Here is a 19,635-nt window from a genome sequence, read left to right on the forward strand (position 1 = left end):
TGCATATGAACACATACCCATAACATATACACATACCAAGAAATAAAATGAAATGTATACAGAATTGAGGAGTGGATACATAATCTTATATCATTTTTCTATATATTGGTGTCTATTATAATAGACGATGGCTTCGCACTGTGTATGTGTGTGTGCATACACATCACTAAAGCCAGAGCTCAGATTTGGCTAGACTGGCTGGCCAGTGAGCTCTGGGAATCCTCTTGTCTCTGTCTCTCCATGCTTAGGGCTATAACTGAATGCCACCTCACCTGGCTTCTTCCATGGGTTTTACGGGTACCCAGGATGTGAACTTACGCATGTACATTAATGACTGAGCCACCTTCCCAGCTACCTACAAATTTTTAACTAGTATACTAATAACTTCACTTTATGATCCAATACACATTTAGAATAAGTACTGAAAACTTTCTTGCAACATATTTTCTGTTGTACTGATCTTTTATTTTTTATTTTATTTATATTCATTAATGATTTGCCTTCAGGTATGTCCTTGTGAGGGTGCTGGATCCCCTGGAACTGGACTTAAAGATAGTTGTAAGCTGTCATGTAGGTGCTGGGAACTGAACCCCGGTCATCTGGAAAAGCTACCAGTGCTCTTAACCACCAAGCCACCTCTCCAGCCCCTTGACCTTTTGTACATTATCATGAATCTACAAGACTGCTTGTATAACCTATAAAATAAGGCCAAGAGGTCTTCAAAACTACTGCACTGCCATCTCCCATTTCTATATAGTCTTTGCTCATAAGGCACATCTTCTCTTTACCATTCTCCCCAAGGACTGTGCGCGCGCGCGTGTGTGTGTGTATGTGTGTGTGTGTGTGTGTGTGTGTGTGTATTTTGTGATAGGAACCAGGTAACATGTCAGCTACTAAAATAAATGTACCAAATTAAAAACAAACTATAATGGGAAATAACTGTATACACGAAGAACTGCAGACTTAATTTCTGAGAGATATTTAAATCATCTCGGTTGGTGAGCCATCCGTGCATACGCAACAGCTAGCTGCTTGCTACGGTGTGGATGTCTGTATCTCTGTGAGATTCATATGTTACAAACCCATCACCACTGTGAGGTGCTATTAGTAAGTGCAGCTTTTGAAGGCTTATTACCCTTACACAATGGGCCTCAGAAATCCCCCTGACCCTGGCCCCCATACCAGAAGGTGGCGAGAAGACACTATCTGTGAAGAAAGAAACAGCCCTTATCAAACACTGCATCTTCTAAAGCCTTGGGACATCTGGCCTCTAGAAATGTGAGAAATGAATTCCTGCTGTTATGAGCTACTTTTTACAGCAGCCCAAACAGACTAAGATACTGCTTGAAAATGTAGAAGTGACTGGGACTCACAAGTTCAATGAGCATGTGGCCACCCACATAAGCTTCTCATTTAAAGGCACGAGAAAGTTGCCGATGTTGATGGTACTGTTGCAGGGAACCCCACAGAACAGAGCTTCACCTAAAATTTCCATTTGGAAAGGAGGCACTCTACCTGAGAACACTTATCGAAAAGCCTGTCCGGTGAAGCAGCTGTGACAGCAGTGAGAGGAGTGAGATGCAGACTGTGGTCGGACTGCCAGGAACATCACTTCTGTAGGACTTGAACTCAGCAGCCTAATGCCGAGTCTCAGGAGGGTATTACTCGAATGTTTATTTTACTTAATGATAGGGGAGTTCAGCCAATCATATTTTGTTTTTGGGGCATGCCGCCCTCAGGCAAAAGCCTGCCTATAAACCTTGCAAATGCGCTCTGCTAGCCCTCTTTTCGCCTGGCTCCTGTGTCCGGACGGATCGGTTGGATTCTGGTGTAAGCTGTTGTAAGTCTTACTTCTGTTTATTAAAGCTATATATTTTGTATCAAGATAGTCTGGGGACTTTTCTTTACCAATCGCCCTGCAGCTTCATCTGGCGCCCAACGTGGGGCCTTTTTCCCCCTCGTGGCGCGGGCCTAGCGGCCTGAGCGCACACCGCACCTGGGGTCTAGCCAGCTCCTAGCCGCATTCGCGGGGCCGCGCAACTAACTTCCTTGGCTTTTGCTACCCCCATTGGGCACTGTCTTCCCCCAGCACTCGATCTATGAATTTAACCTCTGGATTTGAGAGTATATATTTTAGAATTTGCTTTCTGGGTCGGCGCCATTGCCACATGGATTCAGGTGTGCCCCTGCAGCTTACTGGCAGACAAGGGTCATTACAGGTAAGATTTTTCTTTTCAATTAAAAACAAATAAATAAATACAATTTCTTTTGATTAAACATGTCAAAAAATATTACTATCCAAAAATTCAATGGCCTTTTTAATTGTGCCAGGGAGGATATCCTCCATGAGGTTTCTGATATTCCTCTTACTTGGTTATTTCTGGGACTTGTCGCTTTTCTGGTGTTTGGATATGTTATAAGAATGATGCAGTCCTTCAAGATTAAATCAGCAATGCTGAGGGCAGAGATTAAAACCTTAAGGACAATACAGACTGACACCAACCTCCTCAAAAAAGAGTTTAAAATTTTCAAGGAAGAGACTAGATCTTTGTCTGATATGACTTGGTCGACTGACCAAAATATCAAAAAAATACAGTCTGATATTGCTTCTTTAAAAGGAAGCTTCACTGCTTTCAAGGAGGGGACAACCAAAATGACTCGTAACCTCCAGTCCATTTCTGTAAGTACTAAAACATTAGCTAAGAGGATTAAAACCATTAAATGTAAAAATTGGACTTTATCAAAAGGATATGATAGATTAATTGACAGGATTTCCATACAAGAAGGCACAATACATGCCATGAGGATTCTGTCCAAGGAGAAAATGGTGTCTCTGACAGACAAACTCCATGCCTTAAAATCGTTAATAAAGGCTTTGGAGCATAATACTGGACAGGAGATTCAGGATTTACAAAAGGCAATGGTAAACAAATTTAATAAGATTAAGAAAATCCTAGACTCTGATAAACAGGAGCAAAAGGTAAAAAGACAACATTTACCTCCAAAAACTCTGAATCTACACAGAATTATACCTACCTTTCCAATAATAACATCAAAAAAGATAACTGGCTCCAAAAACCCTAAGGTCATTAAAGAACATACAACCTGTGAGTCATAACTCCTATCACTTAGAAATCTTCATCTCCACAATGGTTGCTTTCTTCAAACAGTCAAATGCCCTGTGAGTGTGTCACATTCATTATATCTCCCCACCTTCTGCAGCGCTGAGGATGAACTCCATAATTCCCCCCCTCAGCATCACAATGCACCCGTCTTCTGCCGGTCAGTATCTGGTACAGCGCTAGGGGTATAGTGGTGAGTGTCACTGCCTTCTGGGACAAGCTGTTTTCATCACTCATAATAAATAAACAGAATAATTTAGCTGACTTTAAGGAGCTAAGTATATCCTGGCCAAACGTTTATTTATTATGTATTTATTAATTTTACAGTGCTGGGAATTGAACTGGGGCCTTGCACTTGCCAGCAAGCACCCAACTGCTGTGTCACGCCCCAGTTCTGTTAAAGTCAACTTTTAAAATATTCATATCCTCCATGACTGGACAGCTGTGAGCAACCCCTGGATTACCCATCCCTCAGCTTCCATCAACACCAGTAGAAAGGCAAGAGAGGCAGAAACATGCCGGGGTGTAGCACGGTACTCTGTGTTCTTCTTATTACCAAAATTCAACACCAGCTTTCTGCTTTTAATAATGTAATGAAAACTCTTGACCCAGTCCCCTTAAGATATAGGGATGGCGTGGAGCTCATCACTGGAGATGCTCCTTAGCAGACACAGTTTAAAAAGAGTGATAATGGAAGAATAACAGCTTTCTTGACTGTCCTGGGCCCTGCGTGAGAGAAGGGGTGTGTGCCGAAGCAAAACACTGAAGTCGGCTTTATCCGCATTCCAAATGGGGAAATCAAGATAAATACGAACGAAACAAAAGCAGGACAAAAAGCACAAACGCGATGCAGAGGTAAGCTCTGTGATTGACAGCTACAGGTGCTTGAAGAGCCCTCTATATAGCCACTAGGTTAGGACTGTCAGCTCCACAGGGGCTAGATCATCCCGCAGACACACCTTCCCTAGCCGTCTGGGAAGTTAGTTAGTTAAAGTAGGAAGATTCACCTTAAATGTAGGCGGGACGATTCTATTAGGCTGGGGTCTTGAATTGAATGAACAGGAGAAAAAGAAGCTGAGCTAGAATTCGCCTCTCGCTGCTTCCCAACTGCAGACACAGTGTGACTCAGCTGCCTGAAGCTCCGGCTGCCAAGACTTCCTCGCCATGATCGTCAGTATTCTGAACCATAAGCCAAGCTAAACCTCCCCTTCCCTAAGTTACTTTCCTCGGGTATTTTCCCATAGCAACAAAGTGTATAACTAATACAGCTACCATGGCAAAAGCCAAAGAGTGCCAGGCTGGGGGCAAGCACGGGTCTGACTGTAAATCTAAGCTCATACAAAGAACATAAAAATTCTGATCAACGATGTGCTTAGATTCGAAAGACAAAATGGAATAGTGAATCACTGGGTCAGTGAACATTATAAATAGGAAAACGGCATCAAGAAGGCTATGACTAATATTTATCTTAATAGGAATACATATTCTTGAGAACAACACACAAAATGTGTTTCTCTAGGGACTAGTAAAGTACCTGGCAAGCTAGATGCTCAGTAAATTTTCCAGTGTCATGAAGAGACAGACAGATGAACAGACAGAGAGATGGAGGGAAAGAATGTCTAAGGGAGAAAGATCAACTGAGACCAGCTACTTAATTCAGGTCTAAGAGGGACGATGGCAAGAACGATGGGAAAAACCAACATGTTAGATTAGCAATTAGTCATAAAGCAATGAAAAGCAGCACCTGCTCGTAATCTGTCTTAACAATCATCAGCATCTATGTGACTTCATTAACCTCTGAGGCAATAAAGGTTACATTCAACAGATTACTAGTTTGGGCCTCTGTGCCTACAGCTGCCCCGAATGACTTTAGTCAGCTGCATCAGAAGCCGGCAGGCACCTGAGGACCTGCCGCCTCAAGCCAGCTGCTTCCAGTAAGGCAGAGCAAAAGGTGGTTGCTGAAGAACAAACTTCATTTTGCTTTGAACGTTCCGGGAATATAGTGAATCATTAAAAATTTATGGCCAGACAGTAGGCAAATAAGCCAGCAGTTCCTGCCTCCCTTAGCTACAGCACGGTAAGCTCGGGAAACGGAAACACGGCCACCACGCTAGGCTTTAAGCAATAGCGCATTTTATACTTGACCTTGAGATGCACTTCCCAAATCCACACACTTGGGAAGCCGAGGAGAAAGAGCTCCAGTTCACAGCCAGTTTTCATCTGATGGTTTCAGACAGAGCACAACAGCAGCAGCAACAAACTGAAGGCAAAGGCGGGAGCATGGCAAGTTCAAAGCCAGCCTGTGCTTCGCAGGGAGCGCCAGGCTAGCCTGGGCTACCTACTAAGACCACTGTCTCAAAAAGACAGAAAACCAACCAACCAAACAAACAAACAAAAAATCAATAAACAAACTCATGTGCTCCCCCAAATGCACAGCCACCCCCCACTTGCCTATACTTTCAAAGGGCAGGATGAAGAAAAGCCGGAGAAAACCATGGCCACCGTCAGCTCCATCCAGAAGGAGCTTTTGTTTTCTAAACTTTTTCTTCTTGAACCCTATCCTTTAAAAAAAAAAACTCTCTTGACTTCTGAGGTCACTGCCATGTGAGAAATCAAAGTCACACGCTCGTATGAAGGGAAACCTCTCTGGAAATCAGGGGCAAACGTGGCTTCAGCCGCCTTCAAGCAAACGCAATGGCTGTGGAGTCTTTCCACACCATCTCCGGCCAATCGGCATCTCTGAACCTGTGATTCGATTTTCAGAGGCCCAGAGATCAAAGAGACATTAACAACGAGGAACCCCAAGTGCAGACACGTGACCTGGCAGAGGCTTTGTGACTTGTTACACAGCGCAGCTTCACAGGGACCCTTGTTTCCCCGCGAGACAGACGAATTCCCACAGTAAAACCCTGGCTTGCCATCTGGTCTGCTTGCGCAATTAAAATTCTCCCTATAACCAGATTACAGGCTTCTAGGAGACAGTGGCTCTCATTTACTTCTGTTGAAAGTCCTTAGTGACATGAAAACACTGAAATCAAGGTCCGAAGAAATAAAGACACGTGACAGATCTTGATAAAATGGCAAAAATCAAATATTTGGCACCTTAAAAGACTCAAAACTAATATTTTAACTTTTTTTTGCTATGTATTTCCAGAATCTAAAGGTCCCCCTTTGCCCCTTACTTATGGCTCCCCTGGCTGACACCTTAGAGAACACAGTTGATATGGTGTTATATAATGCCAGGGCCAGGCCTACCCTGAGGGACTGCTTGTCGTCAGCTAACCGCGCACTGAAAGGAGAATTGGATCTGAGACAAAACAGAAATGCTGGGACTAAATATATTAACACAATAACCGTAGTTAGATACTATTTATACTTAATATTCAATTACAGAATTGACTCCATTTGGGCCATAAACCATGTGATAGCAAAGAAAATACCAAAATACATGCTATCTCTAAGCTTTGTCAAGGTCATAAGTGGGGCTGGGGAGTGGGTTGGGGGAGGTGGGGGTGTTTGCGCCTCTCTCCCCTAACCACCACACCACTAGGCCTGGAAATGTATGCGTTGGACATTTTCCATTTGGCCCTCCGGGTCTTCAATCAGATTTTCTGTAGTCGGCACCACGCAGGCGAGCTCCGGTGATTTCAGCGAAGGACTCCTTTACCTTGTAGCTGTCACATGGATTTGCCAGGCAACCGTGATGGAAGGTCTAGAATGAGCACCGGGGGTAAGATGCTTACGTTGCCAGCTCCCAGTCGGATCACGTTTAGTTGCGGGGCTCCACTCAAGCCCACAGCTCCTGTCAGGCCCTCCGCTGCCGCTACCCTGACAGCTCCCATCCTGCACCCCGGCAAGCCCCTAACAGCTCTCCGGAGTTGCCACGCACTGCTCCTGCTGCCTGTACCTGCTTTGTCAGGGTCTCTGGCTCTGCCCACACCTTTGGAACTCATCCCTAGTCGTCTCTTCCACCCACGGGTCCCTAGCTGTGTCCAGCTAGGATCCAGAGACAATACTTCAGACGCCACCCTCCTCCCTCGCTTCACACTTACAGTTCCAGAACATTCCGAAGAGGATAAGATTTTTGGTAACTTGTGGTTTCAATGTCACATCCAAGAAAGCTTTGTTTGACACAATACTGCAGGATGTAGGCCTATACTTCATTCTAAGAGACTTCTGATTTGGGGCCTTATATATAGGTTGAGGTTTTTGTTCGTTTGTTTTAGTTTGTTTAGCTACTTTTCGTGTGTGATATTAGCTAAGAGTCTAAATGGATCCTTGTACAAGAAAATATTCCACTGTCCCAGCAATAACTGCTCAAATACTACTTTTACCCCATTGAATGGTGCTGGCATTTTTGTCAAAGATCAATGTATCACCAAGAGCTTGCTCCTGAGTGGCAAACTCAGTTCCTCTCACCATCCAGCCCATCCCTCTGCCGCATCACCATGTCCAGAGTACCAAACTTTAGATCTCTCAAATCAGGAAAAGCAAGTCTTCAAATTTCATATTTTTAAAAAATTCCCTTGGCTGGGGCTGGGGATACGGCTCAGTTGACAAAATGTGTAACACACAAGCATGAAAACCTACATTTGGTTCCTAGCACATGCGCACAATAGCTGAGTACAGCTGCGCATCCTGGATTCTAGCACTGGGGAGGTAGGAGGGGTAGATCTCTGAGCGTGCTAGTCAACCAACTTAGCCTTATTAGTGAGTTCCAGGCTCAAAACATAAGCTGGAGAACACACGAGGAAGACATCGGTGCTATTCTCTGGCCTTCTCACGCACACTCGCACACACTTGTGTGCACTGTCTTGGCTAATTGGCCTTCTCACGCACACTCGCGCACTCACACACACTCACTCGTGCACACATGTGCGCACTGTCTTGGCTAATCTGGCCTTCTCACGCACACTCACACACACTTGTGCGCACTGTCTTGGCTAATCTGGCCTTGTCACGCACACTCGCGCACACATGTACGCACTGTCTTGGCTAGTTTGGCCTTCTCATGCACACTCGCGCACACATGTGTGCACTGTCTTGGCTAATCTGGCCTTCTCACACACACTCGCGCACACTCACGCACACTCACGCACACATGTGCGCACTGTCTTGGCTAATCTGGCTGCTCACACCCCCAATCTTGCAGTGTCTGCTATAAGCATGTGCACAGCACCCAACAGCCCGAGGTGCAGTGATAGAGAAGAACAGAGCTGACCAAGCAGACAGGTACCGGGTTTCTGTGTGCCAACGGCTGCAGAAACTACATGCACATATGGGGTTGCATGCACTGCAGCTGTTGCCACGGGCCTAGGTCACTACTGACTCTATTTGCATTTTTGTCAGGAGCAAAGGCTAGTTGAATACTCAGAATCGGTGAAAATGGTGTGTTGATGGTAAGCTGACAAGGGCCAAGTGACTGTAAGTACAACCGTCCTTTTATACAGTTATCAAGGCCTTGTGAACACCGACCGGTCAGTGTTAATAGCCCTGATTGGCAGAGTCGGCCTGAAGAGGTTTGCATTAGGATAGTATTTTCTTCCATGTGTTTGCCTACATTGTCTCACATAACTCAGATATTATTTTATGTTAAATCCTTACTTAGCTTTTTATGAAGTCAAACAATATTTTGGTAGCATAACAGATTTCAAAAATGCCATGTTCAAATTTAATCTAACAGAAGAATTCATTATTTACCTAGTTTTTAATTTAAGAAGAGAAAGTTTATCTTTCATTTTATGAGACCATCTGAGGTGGTGTGTGTTCCTGATTTCTACAAGGATGGCATCTGAAGGGCACCAATAGGACTCAAGTGAATAACACTATGAGCCAGAAAGGCCATCACCAATGGTGGAGGAGCGCCACCTAGTGCTCACTACGGTTACATGTCGCCATCGCCAGTACATGCGTCCATTAAATCCTGTGGTTATAGTCTAGAAATTGAAGGTTTTCAAAAACAAAGTTAAAGAGTCTGTATTTGTACAGCTACATGAAAGAAAAAAAAGAGGTTAAACATCTTGGATCTAACTATAACACATGAGAAAGAATACAGAGCTCTAAGATAAAAACAAAACAAAACTTTTTAAAAAAAATTTAAAAAAGCCCTTCAACCCAGGTCTTGTCACTGTGGAGCTGTGTCACCATGAATGTTCACAAACCCCAGGAAATTCTTGTGCTTGTTTGTTTGTTTTTCCGAGACAGGATTTCTCTGTGTAACAGCCTTGGCTGTCCTGGAACTAGCTCTGTAAACCAGGCTGGCTTGGAAGTCAGAGATCTGCCTGCCTATGCCTCTTTATTGCTTGTATTAAAGCCATGTGCCGCCACACCCAGCCCTGGGACAGCATCACATGAGCTATAAACACAGTTCAGCCTCAGCAGCCGACAGACAGTGACGAAGAGAACCACAGGCTTCCCTCTCATCCCAGTTCCTAAGTTAACGCGGTTGGCTTTCAGTTTTAACATCCTTCTCGTGCCAGGTCAGGAAAACAATTTCTAATCCCTTACACTTAAAAAACGACCTAATCTGAATCTTTGTCAATTCCCCAGGTCATCCTCAAGTAAATGTGAAGCCTTGCTTTTTAGTCTCTAATAAAATTATCAGGTTCAAACATTCACTGTCATGGAAGGTGAATGACAGGCAGCGCTCTTCCCTGCCTCCTAACACGTAAGTCAAATACATGAGAAGAAACAATTCAGAAGATTCTATTAGCGATTTCAAGAATAATTTCCTCGTGAGAAAAAAAGATTCATTCTAGAGTATGTGTCTGTGTATGTAAAATAATTTTTTCAGCTCTTGTATTAATCTCATCAAACTTTTGGAAAGGTCTCTGAAGTTATGTAACTTAGTTAACCCTCTTTTTAAGATGTGGACTTTTTAAGTTTGTGGTCTTAAGAATTTAGCTGCAATACACAGAGACAGTGATTAGGACAGTCCTTAAAGTGGAGACCCAGGGATCAACCCATGCATGCAGAACCGGAATGATCTAGTTACAGAGCCAGGAGACGGAAATGCACAGGCAAGTCCCCAGCACGTGGTTGGAAACGGGAGGATCTCCACCAGCACAGCCCTCCCAGGACACTCGAGTGTGCTAGAAAGGGCAGAGGAACGTCAGAGAGGGCAGGGGTAGCTGGCAGAGGCAGACACCGCTTTCTTTCTCAGACTCAGAAGCTACTCAGTCCATTCCTCTCCCTCTCTCATCTTTTCACTCTGGATATCTTCCTTACCTCGAGAAACAGGATATTAAAAATAAAAGAGGCATTAAAAAGGGAACCAGAACAGGAGGAGAGGATGGTAAAGCAACAGAACACTTGCTGGTATGGCACCGACTAAAGCTTCTTTTTAAAAAATTAAAATATAATTACATAACTTCATATGTCCCCTCTCTCTACTCTCTCCCATATTTCACCTTCAAGTTTATGGCCTAATAATAACAATATAATATATATATATATATATATATATATATATATATATATATATATATATCTGCAACAAGCCTAATCCATTTAGGGTAGCTTGGATGATTTATTTATTTATGGCTGACTAAAGATTTCAATTCCTTCCCTTTATTGAGAAACCAGAACTAATTCAGTACGGGTCCGCTGAGCATCCGCATAGATGTGCACCCCTCAGGCAGGTGGGGATTCGACAGAGAGGTGGAAGGCACACTGCCTCTAAGTGAGCCTCAGCTTCACTTCTTTCTTTAAATCTTAGGATTTTTAAAAATATCAGCCATTTTTTTCAATGTGCACACATACATTTTGGGGATTTTATTTATTTCTCTTTTATGTGTACGAATGTTTTCCCTATATGATGAATGTCTCTGCAACACATGCATGCAGTACCTGTGGAGACCAGGAGAGGGCATCAGCTCCCCTGGAACTGGAACTAAGGCCGGTTGTCAGCTGCCACATGGGTGCCACATGGGAAGTAAACCAGTGTCATCTGGAAGGGCAGCCAGTACTCTTAACCGATGAGCCATCTCTCCTACTTCCCTTCATCCTTTTTTATGAACCTGTTGCTATTCACAATTTAGAGCTCACAGTCTGCTAAGTATTAGGTGACAATTTCGGTCTCAGAAGAGTTGGAACTAGAAAAACGCAGTCTCTCCCAACTCTGAAGCACTACTGTGCCATGCCACACTGGGTCTACGCCAGTCCCAGCCCTTTTGACGTCTGCTGCCATCCTGTTCTTCACTGCTGATTCGATCTGAGTGGCCTGACTGGATCCTAGACAAACCCTCTCACCCACCCTGTAATCTTTTTACTTTTAATGTCTTTATTTTTGACATTATAACTACATCATTCCCCCCTTCCCTACCTCTCTGTGAACCCTCCTGAGTACCACCCCCTTGTTCTTTTTCAAGTTCATGGCCTCTTTTGCTTTAATTAGTGTTACATGTGTGTGTTCTTGAACATATACATATAACCTGCTCAGTCCGTATAAAGTTACTACCCCAGGATCTTTACAGCCAACTCTCTCCGACAGGATCTGTGCACAGCCAACTCTCTCTGACAGAATCTGTGCACAGCCAATTCTCTCCGACAGGATCTGTGCATAGCTAACTCTCTTCGACAGGATCTGTGCACAGTCAATTCTCTCTGACAGGATCTGTGCACAGCCAACTCACTCTGACAGAATCTGTGCACAGCCAATTCTGACAGGATCTGTGCACAGCCAACTCTCTCTGACAGGATCTGTGCACAGTCAACTCAGTCTCTGAGAAGTCCTTTCTCCTTCTAGGGATCCTAGAAGATGCTGCACCATGGTTTCCCTCAGGTCGATGAGGAGAGGCTTCCGTGATTATCCAACCACCAGTCCTTTCTATACCCCTCACCCTGCAGCCTTATAAATTGCTTCATTTCTCATAATAAGCAATACATCTCATCATACCATTTTGTATCATATACTTCTCGTCTAAAATTGTATATCTCCCCAAAATCAGCCTATTTATAGCTCCTTAGGGGTTTCAAGGTTGTCTAGAACAGTGAGAGTCACATAGTAGAAATTTAACAGTGATTGGGCATGAATAAAGCCAGGCTTCTCTCTGAATAAACATGCATTCCTTTTGACCTAGAATTCTAGATTTTCCAACAGTACTCTGGATAGGCCTTGACAAAAATAAATAAATAAATAAATAAATAAATAAATTCATTCTCTGGCAAACAACTAGTGAGGATATGCACAGGAAGCCAACTTCCTTTCTTCTCAACTACCTTTTCACAGCACTCTTCCTAGGGTGCTCATCCTTTCTGTCCCCTGACAGCGCAGAGTTATATTCTCTGTGCATTTACTAGCAACCTCCAGAGATGCTGGGGCTACTTGAAACTCTTAGTTGTCACAAAAGAGAAAAACTTTTAAACTTCAAACACTATCATTAATTTTGAAAAACCTGAAGATTTGTAAGGTTTTCATCAGTCACTAAAATGAAAGAAAGATGAAGAAAGAAGCAGGCTGGAGACCAGCGAGGGCTGCTGCCCTGGGAGGGTGAACGACGAAGTCCACCTCTGCATGAGGCATCAGTTGAGCACAGACATGAAGGAAAAGGGGCATTCCAGGGAAAGGGAAAAGCAAGGGTGGCGGGAGCTATACAAACCTAAAAAACACAGACTGTGCCTCAAATAAACCAGAGTATGTTTACATAGAGATAATATATATACATAGAAACAGATGATGTACAAAAGTACTTTCTAATAGAGACAAAGTCTGTATCTTTACACTCACAATTCATAAAAAGGAGTCAATGAGAAAAACAATATTAACAGGGAAGAGAGAGCAAGTCTGTTACACACTTAATTGTACAGGTAACAAAGTTGAACTCTTAGCAATGAACCGTAATGACATGGTTTCCTACTGCCTCCAGATGCCTTCTGGTAAATTTAGGGAACTGCTGTTGGCATTAAAATGTGTAAGTTTCATTTTGGATTTATACATATTCATATGTTAAATAAAGCATAAAGCTCAATGAATAAAAATAACACAGAAAAAGATATAAAGTTAGCCAACTTTGTTATCTTTAATTAGCATTTCTTGGGTTGGGGATTTAGCTCAGTGGTAAAGAGCTTGCCTAGTGGGTTTGGTCTCCATCACTGGAAAAAACAGTAAACAAACAGTTAACATCACATCACAGCGATTAGTCTGTGTCCCTCTCTTAAACCTTGTCAATAACAAAACAGTAGAAGCTTGTGTCTAATAGCCACGGGTCACTAAACAAAAATCTCATGCCAGATGTGGGATACTTCCTTTTGTATGTTGCTCAGAGAGATTCCAGAGGTTCACTATACAGTATAGGCTCTTGTCATTCCTTTTGATTGTCATCAGAATTAGTTGATAAAACTGTATTGCTGAAGGGCGGTGGTGGCTCACGCCTTTAATCTCAGAACTCGGGAGGCAGAGGCAGGTGGATCTCTGTGAGTTTGAGGTCAGCCTGGTCTACAAGAGCTAGTTCCAGGACACCCACCAAAGCTACAGAGAAACCTTGTCTTGGAAAAAAAAATCAAAACAAAACAAAACGAAAATGCAAGCTTATTTCATTTGGGGCTGGAGAGATGGCTCAAAGGTTAAGAGCACTATCTGCTCTTCCAAAGGTCCTGAGTTCAATTCCCAGCAATCACATGGAGGCTCATAACCATCTGTACTGAGATCTGGTGCCCTCTTCTGGCCTGCAGGTGTACATGCAGACAGAACATTGTATACATAATAAATAAATAAAATCTTAAACAAGTTGGTGACACTGATTTATATCCCCACATCCTCTCCAGAGTTTGTCATCATTTACTTGATGATTTTATCCTCACTGAGGTGAGGTGAAATCTGAGTGGACATTTCATTTAAAAAAACAAAACTATATTGCTGAAAATGCTATACACACCTTTGGTGCAAGATACAGAGAAACCAAACTGGAACTGGACTGTAAGCTTCTTCCCTGCTGACCAGCTTTCATAGTGCCAGAGGATGCAATGCAGGCTGCTGGGGGAAGAAAAGGCATCAATAACCATCAAATCCCAGATGATGACCCTATGAACTATAAGACCTACCTGCTAGGCAAGATGCGCTCATCACGGCAACAATGGCACAGCTGTTACGGGGCAACCACATACTCTGAGTCGTTTCTAGGCCTGCCCACCAAGAGGAAATCCAGGCCTGGTACTGTAAACCCAGTTAAAGCTCACGGCTGAGGAGGGGAACTTATTACCTTTGGTTAGCTAAAATGAGTGCCAAGATGTCTTTTAAACACTTGTGTGTGTATACCCACAGATAAATGCGACTCTCATTCTTAATCAGGGAAATATTTCTTGTAATGAGCATTGGTGAATACAGAGATGCGGCTGTTGAAGACACTAAAAACAAGTGACGGTAAAGTGCTCCACCCTACATAGGACAGTCATACCACCTGCTTTAAGACTGGATCAAGAGGGGCAGAGAAAGTGTAAAGGCCCAAATGCTATGAGTGAGAAATGCTATGAAACACTGTCATGAGCATGATTCAATTAAGGCAATCATGATCTCACATGAAAATGGCCTGTCAAACGGCAACAGGTGAGGTCAAGGCCCAGCTGGCCCTACTTCTCCCTGATGAACTATGGTCTACTGATAAATCCTGGGGGAGAGCCAGAGTTGTCTTTCGTTATTTAGTCACCGATGGGACCACCAAGCTCGAGTGGATGGTTACAAATCCCTAGTCACACAGATGGCTCTTGTTCAACTCAGTTTACAAAACAAAACAAAAGACCAAACTGAAGAAAGGGGACTAGGTGGTGAGTGATGTGGTGGGAGGAGAAAAGAGAGGGCGAGCGTGACAATAACCAGAAAGCAATACACACATATATGTGAGATCACCAGAAACAAATTTTAATAAAGGATAAATAGCAGCGACAACAGCTAAGATGAATAGATTTACAGTATATAAAGTATTAGGGCAAGTAACACATCACTTAATTATAACAATATCTCTATAATGAGAGTAATGTTTTTATACAGCTCATTTTACAAACAAGAAAACTGTCTCTTTCAGTCTTATGTTAAAATAACTTACTCTCTTGAGCTCCTTAAAGAAAGTGATCTGAATTATTTCTGCTTTTAAAACGTCAGTCTTAGCCAGGTGGTGGTGGTGCACATCTTTAATCCCAGCACTCAAGAGGCAGAGGCAGGTAGATCTCTGTGAGTTCAGGGCCAGCCTGGAAGTTCTAGGAGAGTCAGAGCTGTTACACCAAGAAACCCTGTCTCAAGAAAGAAAAAAAAAAAGCTAGTCTTACCTTTGTAATGTGTGTGTTACACTGCAAGAATTCAACAGAAAAGCAGAGAGTTCAGGCGCTTATGCCATGTGCTCATTTCTAATGAACTGTTCCAAGTTCAGTCTGTATTTCAGTGACATGTGTATGAAAGGTATTGAAAGACAAACAAAAAAACCCATAAAGCTCTTAGTAGATCTAAAGCTGGAGCTAACCAGTTGTATTATAGAAGCCACACTCTTTGCATAAAAACAATTGTGAAAAGTATTCAGATAATCAAAGGAATATAAATATCTTTTTAAAATTCAGATGCATGGGGTAAAATGCAGAAGTTACTTAACAAAAAGATGATCGGCACAAACAACAGAAATGAACTTGCCACAAGATGGAGGGATATTAATTTTTTCAAAGCCATATTTTTTAACCCAAGTAGCGAGGAATTGATGAGGTCTGAATGTTCCAATTGTATTTTATGGTCAAATGTCACTGAAAATAAAAAAGAAATACAAGCTACAGAAGCAAATATTCAATTAATCCATTTAAACTGAGTAAAAATCCACAGATATTAGATGCAATGTGTTTTGCTGCCCATTCCACAAAACCAAATGGGTACTTTGAGGGTAGAGGTCTGGTTTTCCAAGACAGGATTTTTCTGTGTAGTCCTGGTTGTTCTAGAACTCACTATAAAGATCTGACAGGCCTCAAACCTGGAGATCTGCCTGCCTCTGCCTCCTAAGTGCTGGGATTAAAGGTGTGCACCACCACCACCACCACTCAACAACCAAACAGGTTCTTTTAAGATATATTTTTATTAATTCTATGAGAATTTCATACAATGTATATTGATCACATTCGTTCTCCATTCTTCCCTCTAACTCCTCCCAGATCCACTCCCTACCTCCTCACCTTGCGGGTTCTTAAAAGTGAACTAGAGACCAAGTCTTCCTATTTCTCATCCTCTCCTCTCTTTTTCTCTAGCCTCTAAATGCTTCCATTGGGAAAATGAATGTATAAGAGAACTTCAAGAAAAAAGAATTTAATATACAAAAATAAATTTCTCAAGAGTAAAAGTGGACAAGAATACTGTTAACTTCAAATGGTTATTTCTGAAGCTTGTTTTGGATTTTAATCTCTCTCCATTTCCCCCAACTATCTTCTCATTAGGGAGCAATGTGGTTATTATGAAAACAATATATTTCATATGGATAGTACATTACAGCTTATGAATTACTTTTATAAAACATTCACTCTTTGATCCTCATAAAAGTACCTTAAGTCATCTGAATAAGAAGTAGCTTTCTGATTTTATGGATGAGAAAACAAACCCCAGAAGAACCCGCAATGCCTGGTTGGTAGGTGCTGAAGCCAGGACCGCAATAAAGACTGGGAAATTCCAGTTCTAGCTCTGCATCAGGCCCTGCAACAAGCTGTGGCTCCACACAGCTGGCCAAGGGAGGACTAGATGACTTTGTATGAGCAAAGGGTTTCTAAGCCAGCTTCTAACTTCTTCATTTTAAACAGACAACACATGTCAAATTTTAACACTTTACGAGCAATATGGAAAAACAATTACAGATAAATATTATAGGTAAATATTAATGGTTACTTTAATTTATACAACATGCAGCAATTGTTGATCTTTCTCAATAGTTTAAGAAAAGCTATAGGTTTTCTTAGTAAAGGAGCAAATCTATTGTTAGATATATGTATGTAGTGTTAGATGTATGCATGTAATGATAGATATATGTATATAATGATAGATGTATGTATGTAATGTTAGATGCATGTATGTACTGATGGATGTGTGTATTAGTTTTAAGAATTACATTTTATATTTTCATTTTCTCTGGTTGAATCAATCCACATATTAATTTGTATATATGCAATGATAGATGTATGTATATAATGATAGATGTATGTATGTAATGTTAGGTGCATGTATGTAATGATAGAAGTATGTAATGATATATATATATATATGCAATGATAGGTGTATGTATGTAATGATAGATGTATGTATGTAGTGCTAGATGCATGTATGTAACGACAGATGTATGTAATGATAGATATATGTATTCAATGAGATGTTTGTATGGAATGTTAGTTGTACATATGTAATAATATATGGATGTATGCAATGTTTGATGCATGTCTGTAATGATAGATGTATTTAATGATAGATGTATGTATGTATAAAATGATAGATGTATATATGTAATGAATAGAAACACCAGTTCTGATTGTTAGAGACACAGGAACCCTGGCATTCCTCTGGCAGAGTGCAAATTGGTGAAACGTTTCTGGGGTAATCTGGCAGCATATCAAAACCTTAAAAATGTTCATGACCCCTCACTTTATTACCTTTTTAATTTATTCTAAAGAAATAATGGACTGACTGTGTAAAGTGTGTTATATAGAATGATGACAGAACAAATTAATATGTGGATTGATTCAACCAGAGAAAATGAAAATATAAAATGTAATTCTTAAAACTAATTCAGAAAAAAACATACAAGATCTAGTAAGTGAGGAAAACCTATTTTAAAAACAATGTATATGATAGAATCACATATACACATGTATACACATACATAAATATGTGCCTAGGGTGTTGCATCAAAATAGAAATAGTAGGGCTGGAGAGATGGCTCAGAGGTTAAGAGCACTGGCTGCTCTTCCAGAGGTCCTGAGTTCAATTCTCAGCAACCACATGGTGGCTCACAACCATCTGTAATGAGATCTGGTGCACTCTTCTGGTCTGCAGGCATACATGCAGACAGAACACTGTATAATAAATAAATAAATAAATAAATAAATAAATAAATAAATAAATCTTAAAAAATAATAATAGTGATTGTGTACAATAGTTTTCCATATTTCTACAGCAGAATAAGCTGTATATATCTATCTTTATCTATCTATCCACCTACCTATATAATTATCTATATATTTATACATTTGTTTAATTTTAATATATTAGGTCTATGAACAAGAATTAAATTAAATTCAAAAACATCAGAGAGGCTTACAGCCGTTACACAGGCATAGAGAAGCATATTTAAAGAATAAAGAAATGTGCCTAAACCAGAAGGCAAGATGAGTCAGCAGAGATAACAAAAGCAACTTATTAGTCAAGTATAAGGAACAAAAATGAACGTGAGGTGAACGGCACATTTTAGGGGCTGTCATGTCTTACACCATGTCATGACTAACAAGATCTTAAAATAGCCAGTATTCAGAAACGCCTTCATTTAGACAACGTTTGCATAAGACAATGAAGGTTTACCCCATTAGAAGCAAAAGCTATTTCTAGACAAAACTCCAAATCATTTGCTGCTGCACCGACTCATCAAGAAAGACGGTAAAAAAGCCTCTGAGAAAACCACCCCACACCTTACCAACACCCACTTGCTCACACTCACCACGCCTTATGGATGTTGTTATGGAAACCAGAAACAGCCAGAAAAAGACAAGCAAGTTATAAAAAGAGATTATAAGGAGAGAAATCAGCAATCTCTGGTCTCCAAAGGGAAGAGAAGAAAATATTTCCCAGAAAATTTCTATAGTGAGCGTTACAGATAGCTGAAATGGCACTGTTAGACCAAGCTAACATGGCTGAAGTTTAAAGGTAGAGCCAAGGTAAAAGAGAAGTTAAATTACGGAATAGATAAGCTATATGAGATACATTATGTTGGTATATCTAAAATAAAATCTAAACTTCTTTCCAAGCTCCATAGATCTCAGTATCTTGGGTTCCCGCCCCCTTCTCCAGCCCCAACTTTGTCCAGGTTCTCGAATGTCCCTCTGCACTAACCGTGCCTCCGCTCAGAATGCAATGTTACAGATCCACCCAGGAAATCATTTCTACTACTAAAACCTCAGCTTGAAAATCACATCTTCGTGAGGACAATGCATGTCACACTGTTACATCCTCACTACTTCATTTCTTCTCTCTCTCTCTGCACGCGTGCATGTGCAAGTACATGTGCGTGTGTATGTACAGACAGGGCCTCACTATATAACTCTGGCTGGCCTAGGACTCACTATGTGTATGTTTATGTATGAGTGCATGGGTACGGAAGAACATGTATGCATGTGCACATGGAAGACAGGAGATATCCTTGGGTACCGTTCCTCAGGTACCACCCACTTTTTAAAAGTTTTGTTGTTGTTGTTTGCTTTTTTTGAGGCAGGGTTTCTCTGTGTAGCATTGGAGCCTGTCCTGGAACTCACTGTGTAGATCAGGCTGGCATCAAACTCATTAACAAATATTTTTATA

General features: G+C 41.5%; 1 protein-coding gene across 2 annotated transcripts in view; it reads right to left on the reverse strand.

Annotated features, from left to right (window-relative positions):
• The window catches only part of Nme7 (NME/NM23 family member 7), a 150,514-nt gene that overhangs the window by 128,851 nt on the left and 2,028 nt on the right, over window positions 1–19,635 (reverse strand). For both annotated transcript variants that reach the window (XM_087906329.1, XM_087906328.1), the window contains exon 2: window positions 13,997–14,094. In XM_087906329.1, the coding sequence (XP_087762455.1) occupies window positions 13,997–14,068 (72 nt within the window). In that variant the 5' untranslated portion in view covers window positions 14,069–14,094. The remainder of the gene's footprint in view (window positions 1–13,996; window positions 14,095–19,635) is intronic.

This window comes from Myodes glareolus, chromosome 5 (assembly GCF_982192425.1).
Source record: "Myodes glareolus chromosome 5, mMyoGla1.1, whole genome shotgun sequence".
Classification (NCBI taxonomy): Eukaryota; Metazoa; Chordata; class Mammalia; order Rodentia; family Cricetidae; genus Myodes; species Myodes glareolus.